The following is a 19,408-nucleotide window of genomic DNA, read 5'->3' on the forward strand; positions in this document are numbered from 1 at the left end:
AGATTCCTACTAAATCTGGAGCCATACAATAAAGGAAACAGCATTTTTATAATAAAAGTTCTTTGTAAATACTGAGTTCATAAAAAAACTTAGCTATAAACACTATAATTTTCAAATACATTTTTGTAATGAGCCAAATATGTAAAATTACATTCAGGAAATAAATAAAAAATATGAAAAGAATATGTTACTTCAGCAATATTTTTGAATATATATCTTTATATAGCCATCATTAGTTATTTTAACTTCAAGCTCTCACTTTTTTAATAGAACACAAATTCCTCCCTTAGGGATCATATCAACCAGTGAAGTTTAACTTTTTCTTCAATGATGCCTTATAAACAAGTTTCAAAAATAACCCAGGTATTGGTAACAGCCTTAAAAACAAACAGTTTATCCCCTTTAATTTCCAAAGTTTTTAGAACTGGTGAAGAGGATGAGAGGCAGAGAGAGAAAAAGGGTAAATGATACTTCTAATTGGTTCCAGGAACTTTTCTTCTTATAAATTTTGCATCACATATCTGATATGCTCCATCTAGACAATTTTAGAAATAGAACTGTTTCTCAGTTTTTAAAGTTTCTAAATGGACAATTTAAAACAATCAAACTCAAATTTCTTTACTAATGATAACTGTTCAAAAGGAATTTGTGAAGAAACTGAAAAAAGGGTTATAAAGAATAAAGAATAAGGCAGGAAGGAGCCAAGGAAGGGTGAAACCTAATATGAGCATAAAACCTGAGGAACTGGCAAAGTCTGAGAGAAGTTTTCTAGGAAGAAGATATAGCATGAGCTGAAGTTTGGAAGTATTCAAGTGTGTGGCACATTTGAAGAATAGTGGGTAATGTAATGTGGATATAAATATAAACTGGCAAAGTAGAAAATGATGGGATTAAAGAAATAAATTGAGGGAAACCTGTTACAGATCTGATATGTCGCCAAGGAGTTTGGATTTTAGCATGGTGTTAACCATATAAAGAAAGAGATAAAAATCAGCCCCTTAAGTGCAAAAAGGGAACCAAAACAAAACAAAGAAAAACCAGTGTATATGACACAGAATGCCAGCAATTTACCAAAAATTCATTTCTCCATCTTCCTAGACTGAATTTCTCAGGTTCCTTTGCAGTTAGTCTAGCCACCATGAGATGTGAAAGGAAATCATGTGAACCATTTCAAAGTCATGCTTTTTTAGAAAGCAGACATACCCTCTTTAAACACTTTTGCCTGTCCTGCTGGCAAAATATAGATATGACAATGAATCCTAGGGACTGATAAAGCATAACACAATGAAAGGAGCCTAGGTCTTTGAGTTGCCTAGGAAAAGAAAGTCACTCATTGACTTCAGGCTGTTAAAAGTGCAAGAATTAATCTTCAGTTAAACTCTGCCATTATACAGCTGGGACATGTAAATTATAGAATTAGTGATTGCCCTAACCAATAAATATTAAAAAGAGAAACAGAAAAAGAGCCCTAAGATAGACCAGATATTGTAATGTTTAAAGATTCTATACTTTAAAAAAATTTCCTGGTGAAAAAATCACTTTTGCCTAGACCTTATAACTTGCCAGGTCCTCTTCCTAAGCACAGACTCACATAACTGTCTCTATCTTTCCTAGACACTCCTTCAAGTTATAATTAAATCCATGCACCTTATTTCTCTTTGCTCACATCTATACATCCACTCTGTAGCTATACAGAGAACAATTTATGGTAAAGCATGATTTCTTTTAAGAAGAATTTCCAAGGTACTATTTGATAGTTTTAACTTTTTATGCTTCCCTTATTAAAAATGTCATAATTTCCACAAACCTTAATTAAAATGTTTCTGAAAATTCTTCATAATGATTTCAGTACTTTTCAACCATATTTTTGTTCTAGAGACTTTTGTTACTATACCCCTTCCCTTATCTACTAAAGCATGAATGTACACACACAATATAAAACAGCAGTCTTCTTTGATATAAGGGGAGTAACCAAGGACAGGGTAGAGACGAAGAGCTTGAGGAAGATTAACATTAAACAGGGATGATAGGCGGGAGGGAAAGTGAGAGTTAAGGGAAATTGCATGGAACTGGAAGGTGAGCCTCAGGGTTATACACAATTACATATAAGAGGAAAGGAGGAGTAGGAGGAAAATTATATAAGTGGAAGAAACGATTTATAGTAGAGGGGATGGAGAGAGAGTAGGGGAGGGGAGGGGAGGGGAGGGGTGAGGGGACAGTGGAGAATGGGATAGACAGCAGAATACATCAGTCACTAGAAAGGCAATTTGTAAATCAATGGAAATGTAACTGATGTGACACAGCAATCTGTATACGGGGTAAAAATGGGAGTTCATAACCCACTTGAATCAATCTGTGAAATATGGTATGTTAAGAACTATGTAATGTTATGAACAACCAACAATAAAATAATTAAAAAAAAATAAAAAAAATAAAACAGCAGTGATGGAGAAAGAGATTCTGGTTGACGGATTGATTTTATAGTATGTATTATGTTGCTATGAATACAGAGTTTACGTAATTGTGAATTATATGACTACTGTCCCTTATAAAGAAGTTTCTCTAATTTAAAGAACAAAATGTTATTAGATAAAAGTTTGTTAATTAAAAGAATTCTGGGAGCTGGGGGCATATGTCAGGGATAGAGCACTTGTCTAGTGTGCACAAAGCTGGGTTTGATTCTTAGCACTGCAAAACAAAAACAAAGATTGGCAGCCATTATGAAGTCAAACAACAACAAGTGCTGGCGAGGATGTGGGGAAAAGGGTACACTTGTACATTGCTGGTGGGACTGCAAATTGGTGCAGCCAATTTGGAAAGCAGTTTGGAGATTTCATGGAAAGCTGGGAATGGAATCACCATTTGACCCAGCTATTCCCCTTCTCAGTCTATTCCCTAAAGACCTAAAAAGAGCATACTACAGGGACACTGCTACATGGATGTTCATAGCAGCACAATTCACAATAGCAAGACTGTGGAACCAACCTGGATGCCCTTCAATAGATGAATGGATAAAAAAAATGTGGCATTTATACACAATGGAGTATTACTCTGCATTAAAAAATGACAAAATCATAGAATTTTCAGGGAAATGGATGGCATTAGAGCAGATTATGCTAAGTGAAGCTAGCCAATCCCTAAAAAACAAATGCCAAATGTCTTCTTTGATATAAGGAGAGTAACTAAGAACAGAGTAGGGAGGAAGAGCATGAGAAGAAGATTAACATTAAACAGGGATGAGAGGTGGGAGGGAAAGGGAGAGAGAAGGGAAATTGCATGGAAATGGAAGGAGACCCTCAGAGTTATACAAAATTACATACAAGAGGAAGTGAGGGGAAAGGGAAAAAAAACAAGGGGGATAAATGAATTACAGTAGATGGGGTAGAGAGAGAAGATAGGAGGGGAGGGGAGGGGAGGGGAGGGGAGGGGAGGGGGGACAGTAGAGGATAGGAAAGGCAGCAGAATACAACAGACACTAGTATGGCAATATGTAAATCAATGGATGTGTAACCGATGTGATTCTGCAATCTGTATACAGGGTAAAAATGGGAGTTCATAACCCACTTGAATCAAAGTGTGAAATATGATATGTCAAGAACTATGTAAGGTTTTGAACAACCAACAATAAAAATTAAAAAAAAAAACTGTTCTCCCCCCAAAAAACAAAAAAACAAAAACAAAAACAAAACAAAAAAATGTAATTTGGATGAAGACTTTTGGGGAAATAATAGGTGAATGCTGTGGTTTGTTTAAAAAAAAAGATGGAGGTAAAAGTCTGGGAATATTTTGAATTAACATAATACATCATCAGGTAAAGATACACAGTGTTGATAAGGGAATATAACAAAATAATCATTCCTAGAAGAGGGAGTCTACAGTGACATTACCAAATGAAGTGGGGTAGAGATCCATGATGTCTAAACTTTATTCTGGGACTTAGCTCAGCAAAAGATAGAAACTGGGAGGTAATGGATCCATGGTCCAGCAGAGGTAACACTGTATGAAAGAGCTGATGACAAAATAAAGTATTCAAGTTCAGTTTGAGAAAGCCATTGTAATTGTACTAACACAAGGGAGCTGTAGAATGAGCTGGGTCTGGTGAGGAAAGTGGAGGAAAAATCATGAAAGGCCTTGTGGGTCCTGTTAAGATTTGTGGCCTTAATTTGTGAGTTTAAACTAGGTTAGATGCTTTATGGAGATATGGCTTTGCCTTGGTATATCATCTTATACTCTAATTTAAGAACAGTATGTTATGAATAGGTATATAGATTAATGATAGAGCTCTTTTTAATTTTTTTATTGTTCTAATTAGTTATACATGATAGTAGAAAGCATTTCAACTCACTGTACACAATTGGAGCACAACTTCTCATTTATGACTGTACATGATGCAGAGATACACCATTCATGCACTTGTACATGTACACAGGGTAATCATCTTCATCTCATTCCACCATTCTTTCCACCCTCATACCCCCTCCCCTCTCCTCTCTTCACTCCCCTCTGTTCAATTCCAAGTTCCTCCATTCTTCCCTACTTAGCCACACACCCCGAATATGTTTCAACATCCTCATATCAGAGGAAACATTTGGCCTTTGTTTTTTGGGGATTGGCTTATTTCACTTAGCATGATATTCTCCAGCTCAATCCATTTACCTGCAAATGCCATAATTTCATTCTTCTTTAAGACTGAGTAATATTCCATTGTGTGTGTGTATATGTATGTGTGTGTGTATATATATATATATATATATATATATATATATATATATATATACACACACACACACACACCACAGTTTCTTTTTTTCCCTTTTAACTCCTTTTAATATTAGGCATCAAAAGAATTTTAATATTTGCCTATACATTTAAGAATGTCATAGCACAGATGGATTATTTCCTAGTTATTCACAAGTTTATGTAATATATGCAGTTTGTGTAATATTTCCAGTTGAAAACTCTCAGTGAGACAAAACAACAGTTCATTTTAAGAAATTATTCAAATTAAAGCATAATTTAATTATTTTTCCTTGTTAAAATACATATGTAACACAGAACTTCCAAAAAACATATAGCTAGGTCTAAGATGAAAATAAATACAGCATCAACTGTGAACAGTGACTGGTATGTGTAAGTCATTGGTAGCCAATCATTTTAGTCTATAGATTTATAGATTCTTGAGTTTTAAAAAATTTTTAATTGCTTTTATTTTTTTAAATACATGACAGCAGAATGCATCACAATTCTTATTATACATATAGAACACAATGTTTCATATATGTGTTTGTATATAAAGTATGTTCACACCAACTCATGTCTTCCCACATGTACTTTGGATAATGAAGTCCATCACATTCCACATTCCATCATTGCTAATCCCCTGCCCCTTCCCTTCCCCCCACTGCCCTATCTAGAATTCGTCTATTCCCTCAATGCTCCCTCTCCCTACCCCACTATGAGTCAGTCACCTTATATCAGAGAAAACATTCAGCATTTGTTTTTTTGGGGGGGATTGGCTAACTTCACTTAGCATTATTTTCTCCAATGCCATCCATTTACCTGCAAATGCTATGATTTTATTCTCTTTTATTGCTAAGCAATATTCCATTGTGTACATATGCCAATTTTTTTAATCCATTCATCTACTGAAGGGCATCTAGGTTGGTTCCACAGTTTAGTTATTGTGAATTGTGCTGCTATAAACATTGATGTGGATGTGTCCCTGTAGTATGCTGTTTTTAAGTCCTTTGGGTATTGACAGAGGAGAGGGATAGCTGGGTCAAATGGTGGTTCTATTCCAAGTTTTTCAAGGAATCTCCATACTGCTTTCCATATTGGCTGCACCAATTTGCAGTCCCATCAGTAATATATGAGTGTGCCTTTTTCCCTACATCCTCGACAACACTTATTGTTGTATGTCTTCATAATAGCTGCCATTCTGACTGGAGTGAGATGGTATCTTAGAGTAGTTTTGATTTGCATTTCTCTAATTGCTAGAGATGATGAACATTTTTTCATATATTTGTTTATTGATTGAACATCCTCTTCTGAGAAGTGTCTGCTCATGTCCTTGGCCCATTTATTGATACTACAGTTTCTTTATCCATTTATCTGTTGAAGGGCACCTAGGTTGGTTCCATAGTTTGGCTATTGTGAGTGGAGTTGCTATAAACATTCATGTGGCTGCATCACTGCAGTATGCTTATTTTAAGTCCTTTGGGTATAAACTGAGGAGTGGGATAGTTGGGTCAAATGGTGGTATCATTCCAAGTTTTCTGAGGAATCTCCAAACTGCTTTCCAGAGTGGTTGTACCAATTTGCAATGTATGAGTGTACCTTTTCTCCCCAATCCTCGCCAATATTTATTGTTGCTTGTATTCTTGATAATTGCCATTCTGACTGGAGTGAGATGAAAATCTTATTGTAGTTTTGATTTGCATCTCTCTGTTAGAGAAGTTGAACATTTTTTTCATATATATGTTTATCGATTATATGTCTTGTGAGAAGTGTCTGTTCAGTTTTTCAGCCCCTTTAGTGACTGCATTATTTGTTTTCTGATGTTAAGTTTTTTGAGTTCTTTATATATCCTGGAGATTAATGCTTTATCTGATGTGCATGTGGTAAAGATTTTCTCTTATTCTGTAGGCTCTCTCTTCACATTATTGTTTCCTTTGCTGAGAAGAAGCTTTTTAGTTTGAACCCATCCTACTTATTGATTCTTGATTTTATTTCTTGCAATTTAAGAGTCTTGTTAAAGAAGTCAGGTCCTAAGCTGACATGATGAAGATTTGGGCCTACTTCTTCTTCCATTAGGTGTAGGGTCTCTGGTCTAACCTTGCACAAAACTCAACTCAATGATAGAGCTCTTTTATATATATATATATATATATATATATATATATATATATATATATATATATAGTTGTAGATGGACATGATACATTTATTTTATTTGTTTTTATTTTTATGTGGTACCAGCGATTGAACCCAGTGCCTCACACATTCTAGGTAAGCGCTCTACCACTGAGCCACAACCACAGCCCGGATAGAGCTCTTAACTAGCATGCATTCTCTTTCCAGCACTACAAAGGAGGAAAATCAGTATGTCAGATTCTAATCTATTCTATATTTCTCCAATCATAACGTAAATATTCCTGTGAGTACAGCTGTATTCATGAATCCTGCTTTATCAAATGGAGAATAAAAAGCAAACCAAGCATAATGACTTGGTAAATTTAGGATTTTGTGAGTTACAATTCTGTGGTCAAGGCATTTAACAGTTAAAATAAGCATCCCAAGGATCCTGATAGCAATATTGGATTCAGTTGTGAAACTACAACCTTAATTAGAGATAAGAACTTATTCACCCAGTTTGCTGCATATAATAACTGAAAGGACAAGTAAATGTGTAATATAAATTATTAAAAATCACTACTTTTTAATGCATACCATAGCTTATCAGCTATATGATAGGAATTCTAATTTTTATATACATTTTAAATTCTTGTAAAGCTTCTATAATTTAGCATTCCACTCCAATTCCAATACTTCTAATACTTTAAGTTATTTCAAAATAAGGAAAAATAAAGTTGATCACAGATATTACTCATAGTGTCCAGTATTTCTATTTATGATTTCTAACTTGAAAGACTAAATACAAGCCTCCAAATAAATTAACCAATGAGAAGAAGAATAAATGTCCAATCTTAGATGATTATAGTCAGAAAGATTCTAGAATTAATGATCAAATCAATTTCAAACTTTGAACTGAGAACCTAACAGGAAAGTTTCATAGTCTTTTTTGGGGGGGAGAGAAGTACAGGAGATTAAACTCAGAGGCAATCAACCACTGAGCCACATTCCCAACCCTATTTTGTATTTTATTTAGAGACAAGGTCTCAATGAGTTGCTTAGAGCTTCACTTTTGCTGAGACTGGCTCTGAACTTGAGATCCTCCTGCCTTAGTCTCCTAGGCTGCCTGGATTACAGGCCTGTGCCACCGTGCCTGGCCTCATAGTCTTTTATCTCAGTTTAAGAAGCTATTTTGATATGATAAAATAAGGCAACACACCAGTTGCAGTCATGCATTCCTGTAATCCCAGTGAATCAGGAGGCTGAGGCAGGAGGACTATGAGTTAAAAGACAGTGTTGGCAACTTAGCGAGGCCTTAAGCAACTCAGTGAGACTCTGTCTCTAATAAAACATAAAAAAGGTCTGGGGGTGTGGCTCGGTGGTTAAGAGCCCCTGGGTTCAATCCCTGGTACAAAAAAAAAAAAAAAAAAAAAAAAAAAAAAGGCAACATGAGATATTTATAGGGATATGGGGAAAAGTACTAATTAACATTTAAATTTTATATACTTAAATTGCAGTTTAAAAACCTAGTTTAAAAATTCCACTTATCAAAGGTACCTAGAATAGTCATGTTCTATCTTTCTTAGAGACAGAAAACTGAGTGGTGGTTGTTAAGAGACTTGAGGGAGGAGGAGATGAAGAGTTGTTGTTTATGAGTTTCTGTCTGGAAATGTTCCAGGACAATCCAGTATGTGTATGAGAACAGGCACCAAGGTGCAGTGAAGCTGAAGAAAGAGAGGCAGACAGATCTAGGATTGCACAGAGTGTGATTTATTGGGGGACTTAGTCACAGAAGCATGGTCCTAGGCAGCTGCAAAACAAAATAGATCCTACAATTTGGGCCAGAAAGAGAGGCACATACATTGTTTAGAACAAAAATTACTTCATCCAAGCCAGAATGTACCTGGTTATCCTAAGCTAATACCAAAGAGCAAGGCACACTTCTGGTGCCAGGGTGTGATTTTAAAGCTCCACACATAACATTCTATAAGTTTTGTCTATTTATAGTATGCTGATAAATTATGCAGGAAACATCAGCTGGGATTACCCTGGAGGCAATCATGACAATTATAATTGGGGGTGACTGCAGTTATGTCATGATGAATCCGACAGAAAGAAGAAACATTTTAGAGATGGATGATGGCAATAGTAGCATAATGTGATGTTCTTAATGCCACTGAATCACACATTTTAAAAATGTCTGAAAGTTAAATTTAAAATATGTATATTTTACCACAATAAAAATAATTTGAAAGAAAAACTGTAGCATGTCTCATTGTAAAATCTATTGCAGAAAGAGGAATCAGCATGCATAGAAGCTCAGATGTATAAAAGAACACAATATATCTAAAGAAATGAAAGAAGTTTTGTACAGATGAAGGAAAGAGTCCGAGATGTAGAGAAACAGGCTGAAGACAGACGCAAAATCATGTTAAGGACTAGAAACTTCATTCTAAGGACAGCACAAAGTCTTTCACATACTTTGGAGAGAAGAAGAATGTAAACAAGTGTGTTTTAAAAGGAATCCTATCACTGTAGAGGGAATAAAGGTCTAGAGGGAAGAAAAACAAGAGGTGAAGAGACCAGCCAAGAGGCTATTCCACCAACTCAGTTCAGAGATGACACAAGGGCACAATGGTGAGAATGGAAAGAAGATTAATATGAGGACTATTCAGAAATAGACTCTCTAGAATAAGAAAGGCAGAGAAAAGTGAACTAATGGTTTCTGAATTGTATAGCTGGGTAGAAGATCATTGAACTAGCACAGAAAGATTTCATAAAGACTTACCCTTGCCAACATATGTGTATCTAGGGGAATTTTTCTTATGTCTACATAGAATTCAAATTAAATGTATCTACCTATAATTCAATACAACATGTAAAATGCTTTAACAAATTATTTAAAATTTCTAATTATCCAACGAAGAGCATTTTTTTTTTTTTCTGGAACATAAAGCTGTAAGTAACAACAACAACAAAAAACATTCACCCATTTTCAGAGCCTCGGGGTTGTTCAATGGTAGGGAATCATTATTGAAAATCAATACTACCAAAGAAAGAAAGAAGTCAAGACCCAAACTTTATAGCTCAAAATTTCAGCGAAAAATCTGTTAAGCATTCTTAACCTCCCAAAGATTTTCAATTTATTTAGTTTTCTGACAAATTTCTTTTTTATAAGTATATTTTATATTTAATGAAACTAATATCTGAAACATATGTTAACAAGAAGTTTGAAAGAAAGGATAAATAAAATCAATGTAAAATATTCTCTCTCAACGAACACAAAATTACTGTTTCCATTTCTGCTCTAATACCATACCTTACTCTAAGAACAGTAAATGAGCCATCCTTCATTCCAAGGGCAAGATGGATTCCATCTATGTTTACAGCTGCACAACGAATTGGTTCCTCCATATTACATCTTGCTATTAATGCATGATCTACTAGGCTCCAAATCCTGTAACATTTGATTTAAAATTTAAAATAGTAGTTAATTAATGTGTACTTTAAAATAATGATAGACTATGAAAAAATTTGGTTAAAATAATCATCTCACTTTAAGTAATATGAATCTAGACTTTTCTTTGTGTGTGTGGGGGGGAGCTGGTGATGGCTAACCCAAGCCTTATGCATGCTAAGCAAGCACTCAACCATTGAGTCACATCCCCCAGCTCTCTAGATATTTCAATTGTCTTTGCTTTGTGCAAGGAATTCTTACTGTGAAAACAGGAATATTGTTCATGCTTAAAATGACAGAGGTTGATAGAATTTTTTGTTCTTAAAAAATGATATTAATTTGTCCTAATCATTCATTTTAGGTAGATGAATTGTAAATGACCAAAAATAACCAACTCTCTCTCTCTGTATATAAAGATGTCTATACATAACCTTAAATTGCATATATAGCCTTTTAAATTTAAGTGCAACACTTAAAAATATTCAATTCAAAATCTGTTTCAGACTACATGGTAGAAATCAACAATGAAAAAGGTATTGTTTGAAAAATGAGGACTATACTTTCAAAAGACAAAATACTAATCCAAAATACTAATGAAAATTAGTTAATTTTTTAAATAAGTCATAATAAAATTTTTCACATCAAAATTTGTGGAATACAGCTAGAACAGTAATGAGGAGAATGTTTAGGAGTTTTAACTGCATATATTATGAAACAAAGGCTACAACTTAATGAACAGGCATCTACCCCAAAAGGTCTGAAAAATATCACTAAAACTAAATAGTTTTTAAACAGTTTTTATAGCAGTATTCTTTTTAAAAATGTGTTGTTTAAATAAAAAATTATTTTTCTACATTATTTTAATAACCAATTCCAATAATTGGTCTGCATTTTCCTCTGAATTTCTCTACATATATAATCATATTGCTCATAATGACATTTGTTTCTTCCTTTCTAATTCCTCTGCCTTCCTCCTTTCTATCTCTCCATTTCCCTCAACCTGCCATCATCCCTCTCTATTTGAACTTACTGTGCTGATGCAGACATCTAGTCCACAGCTGAATGGAATAGTGAAAGTGGGCACCATTGTCTTTTTTCTGACTTCAAAGTTAAAGTTTCAATGTTTTATCATTAAGTACTGTATTTGCTGCAGAATTCCTACTCTCTTACCACAGATGTCAGCAAACCACAGCCTGTGGAACAAACCAGGCCGCCTTTACCTATTTTTGTATAGTCTGAGAGCTAAGAATGGATTTTACATTTTTAATGGTTAAAAAAAAATTTAAAAAGATAAAATTCTGAAACACAAGAAAATATACAAAACTTACATTACAGTGCCTACAAATAAAGTCTTATAGAAACAGTCACGATCAGTTATTTACATATTGTCTATGACTTACATATCACTACAGAGGCAGAATGTAGATGTTGCAAAAAAAGACAGACACATCACTTTGTACTACTCGGTGCACTACAAATTGCAGGTACAATCATAACTTGAAAGAATTTCAAGTGCAATGTCTACTACATGGCAACAGTTTATTATTTTTATTACCATAGTGCACATCTATCATGTTGAGACAAGTGGAAAGAAAGTAATTTTGAATGTTGCATTTTTTTTAAAAAAGTTTAGTTGTAGATGGACACCTTTATTTGATTGATTGACAATGGTTGATTTTTATGTGGTGCTGAGACTGGAACCCAGTCCCCCACACGTGCCAGGCAAGTGCCCCACCACTGAGCTACATCTCCAGCCCCTGAATGTTGCATTTTTAAGGAACAATGGATTACAAATGATACTGTTGATTAGATAGCAAAGCACTGTGTTTATTATGTAATTTTATAAGTAATAGTGTTTATTGTGTAACACTATAGCTGTTAGAAGCAAACAAATTAATATTACCAGATTGAACACTCATCATAATACTTTCAACTAATGGGAAAACAATAGTCAAAATAGTATAAAATTTAGAACAAAATCTCTCATCAGAAAGAATTTCTTTGCAAATCTAAAATTTGAAATGAGGTCCCCACAAAAGTTAAGTTTCAAATAATGGCTTATTTGTTAGTCAAGAAAGGAAAGCTGTTCATTAGTGATGAGTGAAGTAAATAATTGTGGGATGCAGCAGCAGAAGAATTGTGTCCAGAGAAAATACAGTAAGTGAAAATTTAGCCTTTTTTCCACAAGAACAGTAGCTCAAAGGGTTAAGAATACAGGGAATGTGTCAATAATTAATTTAAAAACTGAATAGTTTTTCCTTGAATCTGGATAAGTTAACAGATGTTACCAATTTTGCCCACTTGTTTATTTGAGAAGTCAATGCCAAGTTTAATATGACTAAAGAATTATTAGCTACTATGAATAGTCTGCATAGAACTATAGGCAAGAATATTTTCAAAAACACTGAGAAAACATTCATTCAATACAACCTAAACTGGAATCTACTAAAAGGAATTGTAGTTGATGGTGGCAAAAATATGGAAAAAAATGGCTTAAATAAATTCATGAAGATTCTGAAAATATAAAGTATTTAAAGTTTGTGGTTATCTACTATATTATTCTTCAGCAGATACATTGCAAGAAAAAAAAAACTTTTAAAAAACTCCTCCATGTGTTTTTGTACAAAAAGTGTTAATGGTAAACTTCACTTGCTCTTGTAGATATGTTTTTAGTGCTATGAATTTTTCTCAAAAATAGAAGCTGAAAAATCCTCACTTACACTACCACATAGCTGTTTGATGGCTTAGCAGTGATAATGTTAGATAGATAGTTTAGCCATGAGCAGGTAATAGGAGGAAGGACAATGAAGGGTTGTAACTTAGAGGGAGGAAATCAGACATGTGCACCAGAAGGTCTATGAATTATAGGATTGGGTATTACAGGGAACCTTCTCAAAGCAGACAAGCATCTGGAAAATGGGAGGTGGTATGCCAAACCTCCTCCAGCCATAGTTTATTATAACTGTTAAGCAAACTATGTTTCAAGATATATCATACCTATTCATCATGACCAGATCTTCATGACCCCCGCACTCCTTCTCAAAAGTTATCACTAAAATCATGTCACACCCACCCCTGTGACTAGGTCATCACAACCCTCACAAAATAAACTTTCTGAGGGCTAAACAAAGGGGTAATATACCACTTAAGAGGGTATAAGAGAATAAAATCAGAACAAAGGGACACAAAGTACTTAAAAAATCTCAATTCTTGTCCTCCCTGGAAGTGGTCCCTTTAGTGCCTGTGAACATCTGTACTCTCACCCTTTCTAATAAACTCCTGCTTGTTCCTGTGTAATTCTCATGAGATTATTTCTGAGGATCCCAAGAACTGGTGCCATGAACCCCCATGGCTGCTTCAGCTCCACAGGTGAGTCTCTTTATTTTTATTTATTCTTTTTACTTTTTTGATAGCTTAAGTAACACACCAGTAAAACAAAATCAGTAACATCTGTGTAGAGAACCAGGGATTTAATTGTAAACTTTGAAATTGTTCTGTATCAAGAACAAGAGGAGTGTTTTTCCTCCTTTACCTGTGTCTTAGTTTGGGCCTCAGTAACAGACTACTATAGTCTGGGTGGCTTAAACAATCACCCAGAAGTTCTGTGGCCTGGTAAGTCCACAGTCAAGGTGCTAGCAGGTTCATTGTCAGGTGGGGGCCTACAAACTGGCTGCCTTTTTGTGACATCTATAATGGGCACCTTTAAAATTGGGAATCTGAAGATGTACCCAGACACTGTCCTGACATTTTGTCCTAATATGTTGTTTTTTCCTTCCCAGTTCATATCAAGCCCCCAAAATCCAGAGCTAAGGGATGGGCAGAACCAGACTTCCTATGCATATGCATACCTTTTGCCTCTCCCTTTTCATTCTCTCCCTATATGATCCTAAAACTGTTGTCAGTACAGGGAATACAAATTTCTAGAGCAGTTGTTTTGCTGGTTTTTAGACAAACCAAAAATAAATTCATTTCTTGTTTCATTGTCATTTTTCTATTTGCTAATTAGATGTGGCCAGTGGCTGAAACTGGTCTGTTGGGACTCCCAGAGTCAAGCCTCTGGCTGGAGTCCCTGGGTAAAAAAAAAAAAAAAATTACAATAAAATTTTACTGTTACGTCTCAGACCCAAAACTAAAATTTTTCTAAACCAAAGAACTTCTCTCAAAAGAATTGTTCTCAAGCACAATTATAAAACACTGAACAGCTTTAAAAATTAGCTTTTGATGCAGACTTGATACTGTTTTTTAATAAATTCAACACAATTATAACACAAGAGCAGTATTTATATGTGAAACTTCTGTGCTAAAGTAATTTGGATAACAAATAATGCTATGTAAATAATAATTAGCATCAAAAGTTAAAACAAGAAGTGAGATCTCCATTCCCACACAAATCTGCATCTGCTATAAACAGACAGACAGAGAGACAGATAGATTAAATATGCTTAATCTATAGTTCTGGCAATGCATATAGGACTACCCTCCTATATACATTTCATTTCTTGTTTCATCATCATTTTTCTCTTTGTTAATTAGATGTGGCCAGTGGCTGAAACCGGTCTGTTGGGACTCCCAGAGTCAAGCCTCTGGCTGGGGTCCCTGGGTAAAAAGAAAAAAAAAATTACAATAAAATTTTACTGTACTCAAGATCTCAAGAGAAAGTACCACAAGAGAAAGCCATAAACAAAGTTCAAGTTTATGCAAGTGAAAAAATGCCCTCAGGGAAAAAGTGACTTTGGCTCTTTGATGCTCCTAAATTTTCATTTTGTTTTATAAAATGTTTGAACAGTTCCTTACTATCTTGCCAGTTTTTTAAAGCCTTCCAAGGCAATTTACACTTTAATGAGCATCTCTGGTGGTTTTCATTAGAAGAATCCTTTCCAAACAAACTGTCACCAATAATAGAAACAGAAATATGAACAATTACTTTCTAAAGGACCAATTGCCCTTTTTTCAGCAACTATACAGCAGCTGGTAATAGCAGTTCCATAAGGAAAGAAACTATTAAAATAGTTCCTAGGGACTGGGATTGTGGCTCAGCGGTAGAGGGCTCACCTCAAACATGCGAGACCCTGGGTTCGATCCTCAGTACCACATAAAAATAAATAAGTGAAATAAAGGTATTGTGTTCAACTATAATTAAAAAATAAATATTTAAAAAGAAATAGTTCCTAGCAAAGCACATGGATAAAGGACAGCCCATATAGCAAGTTTCAACAGAGCTATGGCACCTTCCATCCCCATAAAATAGACTAGCATAATGAGAGTAAATGGCATGGCTGAGTAGTATATTGTAAAGACACATTAGTAGTTATCAATAATTAGTCTGGATGCCCACTCCACCATCTAAACCAAAGAAAACTTTACACACATGAATGGTTAGACCTAAAAAACAAAGGCATTAATGTAAACCAGATGTGGTAGCACATGCCTGTAGCCCCAGCTACTCCAGAAGCTGAGGCTAGAGGATCACTTGAGCTCAGGAGTTTGAGACCAACCTGAGTAATATAGCAAGATCTCATCTCAAAAAACAAAGAAACAACAACAAAAACACCACTAATGTGCAGGAAGAATACATAGGATGAACAACCCTAATCCACAATTCCAAAATCTGAAATGACACTGAAAACTTCCATATATGACCTCAAGTGATGCTCACAATGCAAGTGTAGTAAAAATACTATATAAAATTACTAGGGCTGGGGTTGTAGCTCAGTGGTAGAGTGCTTGCCTCACACATGTGAGGCACTGTGTTCGATCCTCAGCACTACATAAAAATAAAAATAATGTGTCCATCTACAACTAAAAATATTTTTTTAAAAAAATTACCATCAGGAGCTGGGGATACAGCTCAGCTGGTAGAGTGCTTGCCTCACATGCACAAGGCCCTGGGTTCAAGTCCCAGCACCACCAAAAAAAAAAAAATTACCATCAGGCTATATGTATAGGTGTACACGAAACAATTAATTTTGATGTAACAGGGTCTACTTCACACTTTGTGTGTGAACCTTGCTGCTCCTTCATTGGAGACTTATTTTAAAACTGTGTTTTTGTTGTTTTCCCACTTCTTTTTCTTTCTCTTCTCCTTCTCACCTGCCCTAAACACAAAGAAGCAAGATGAATATTCTTCCCATCTTAGGCTGTTACAGTGTCCTCCAGCTTACTGAACACAAGAATGAAGGAATGTGTGCCAGCAAGATTTGCAGACCTGAAAACTGGTGCCAGTAGGTCTGAGCAATGGCTAACTCCAGGCTACCATGTAAAAATGAATTGTGTGTACCCTTTTATAGGTACATCCAGAATTTCCATTTAAAAAGCTCTTTGTTTCCTTTTACAAGGGGGGCAGTAGCTTTTTAGGTTGCAACTCTCCTTATTTTCAAGCAAATTAATAAAACTCTTTCCTTTTTCTCAAAACCTTGTCCTTGTTATTTGTATTGGCATCAGGGATAAGGATGAAGCTTTTGGTAATATTTAGACATGGGTTCCAATCTCAAGGTATCTCATTATGTATATGCAAATATTCCAAAAATTCTCAATAGAGGAACTATTACCTCCAAAAAGTAAAAATGAGTTATTAGGTGTGAAAAATCTAATTTCAATGTTTTATACTCCTATAAATGGCCACAATATAAAAACAGATACGTAGTTAGTTTTGGTATTGAAATTTCACAGAGAAAGGTTGAAATTTTTTTTAAAAAAAGTCTAAAGTTTCACTGGGAAAGTAACAGTGAAAAAAAGGTTGAGCAACATTGATCTCAACAATGCCCATCAATCCTTGCTAATACCAAAAATGGAGGAGGATGAGGAAGAAGAAGAGAAGGAGGGGGAGGAGAAAAAGAAAAAAAAGACTATATATTATATACCATCAGAGGAGAGCTAGTTTTCGCTACCTAGGAAATATTCTTGGTAAAAATTCATAACTGCATTTCATCAGACCTCTAGATCTACCTATCAGTTTATAGGACACAGGGAACAGAGAATGTGTTAAAGTATTCTCTGGGTCTGCAATTAGCCAAACCTAGAACATGGAAAACTCTACAGAGTAAAGTCTTTCCTCAACAAATGAACTGTAAGAAAGGGGGTAAATGAAAGAAAAAAAAGCTATTGAATAAGAGACTTAACAGACATATCAATAATTGCAAGATATAGACTTTATTTGGATCCTAATTCTAAGAAAAAATAAAATTTACATGAGACAATCAGAATTCCTACATTAAATATTTTATTATATTAAAGGAATGCTGTGTGAAAAAATTATAATGACGTTTAGAGTTATGTTCTTTTTTTTAGTTGTTGATAGACCTTTATTTTATTTGTTTATATGTGGTGCTGAGAATCAAACCCAGTGCCTCACACATGCCAGGCAAGTGCTCTATCGCTGAGCCCCAGCCCCAGCCCCTAGAGTTATGTTCTTAAGATACAAATTGAAATATTTACAGATGAAATGGGGGGAAGAAAGATAAATGACAAATGAGAAAAGATATCTCAACTTATACCAATGACCTAGTTCTCAAACATTAGTGTACAATGTAGTCATTTTGAAAAAGACCCCCTTTTAAATTAAAAGCTCTAAATTGTTTTAATTTCAGAACTTTTTCATCCTGGGAATGCAGTCTTGTGGCCTAACTGGGCTCTTGAGAACCCAAGATTGTGACTGCTTCTGATCAATAGCTAAACTACACATGTATTTCCTCCCTTTTGTCCTATTGTACCCTCTTTCCTCTTATAAAAGCTTTCTGTGCCCAAGTCTCAGGAGATGGAAATCTGAGAAAGAAAAGCCAGCTTTGAATAAAACCTATTTTCCCTTGCCAGTCCATTTCCTAAGTTTCAGTGAAATTTTATGAGCAGTAAAGTCTTTCCTTTCTGTTTACATTTTGGAAAGTGTTATGGTTTAGATGTAAGATATCCTCCAAAGCTAATGTGTGAGACAAAGCAAAAAGATTTAGAAGTGAAATGATTGGGTTAACCCAATCAGTGAATTAATCCTGACAGGGATTAACAGAGTGGTAACTAAAGGCAGGAAGGGTATGCTGTAAGAGGTGGTGGAGGAAGCATAGGAAGCTGTGCTTTTGATGTTTATATTTTGTGAACTTAGTCTCTCTCTGCTTCCTGTTGCCATGCTCCCAGCTGCTTTCCCCTGCCACACTCCTGCTATGATGTTCTGTCTTACCTGAGCCCCCAAGGAATGGAGTTGGCCATCTATGGACTGAGACTTCTGAAACCATGATCTCCAAAATATACTTTTTTCTTCCTCTAATTGTTTTGTCAGGCCTTTTGGTTGTAGCAACAAAAAAGCTGACTAAAACAAAAGGCTTACTAAACTGCTGAATTTCTGATATCAGGTCTTGGAAAAGGCCGAGAATTTGCATTTCTTACAAGTTCCTAGATAATGCTGATGCTGCTAATATAAGAATCATACTTTTTGAACTGGGGTCAGGATTCAGTGGTAGAGTGCTTGCCTAGCATGTGTGAGGCACTCAGTTCAATTCTCAGCACCACATATAAATAAATAAAGGTCCATTGACAACTAAAATTTTTTTTAAATCATTTTTTGAAAACTACTGTCATAGACAAAGGGCTATTTCTATAATATATAGACAGAAATTATTAGATTCTATCTTAAGTCAATTAGAGAAAAAAACTAGTGAACTAATTAAAATAGGCAAAGAGCTTAATCAGGTCACAGAAAAGGGAATACAAATGGCCTTTAAACATAAACATACTCAACATTTCTCAATATGAAAGAAATATGTATTTTCAAATCTATTTTTCCACCTTTTCAGAAATAATTAGTGCTGGCAAGGGTGTGGGAAAACAGGCACTGTTATATATTGGTAAGTGTGTAAATTTTTGCTGCCTCTATGTAAGGCATTTATCAAATTTAAATTGCACATATCCTTTGAACATTAAGAATTTATCATAGAGACATTTATATATGTACAAAATGACAAATGTATGATATTTGTTGCAAACACTGCATTTATTAAGTACACAAAACTAGAAGAAAGTAAACTGCTAACAATAATGGATTCATTGAATAAATTACAGTATATTCATACAGTAGAATATCATATGGCTGTTAAAATGATATATGTAGCTCTG

The 19,408-nt window shown here is 34.9% G+C and overlaps 1 protein-coding gene across 2 annotated transcripts in view; it reads right to left on the reverse strand.

Moving 5' to 3' along the window:
- Window positions 1–19,408, reverse strand: part of EML5 (EMAP like 5) — a 180,120-nt gene that overhangs the window by 113,701 nt on the left and 47,011 nt on the right. For both annotated transcript variants that reach the window (XM_081289270.1, XM_081289271.1), the window contains exon 8: window positions 10,172–10,309. In XM_081289270.1, coding sequence (XP_081145396.1) covers window positions 10,172–10,309 — 138 coding nt within the window. The remainder of the gene's footprint in view (window positions 1–10,171; window positions 10,310–19,408) is intronic.

The sequence above is a fragment of the Spermophilus citellus genome (assembly GCF_964194105.1).
Source record: "Spermophilus citellus genome assembly, chromosome: 4".
Classification (NCBI taxonomy): Eukaryota; Metazoa; Chordata; class Mammalia; order Rodentia; family Sciuridae; genus Spermophilus; species Spermophilus citellus.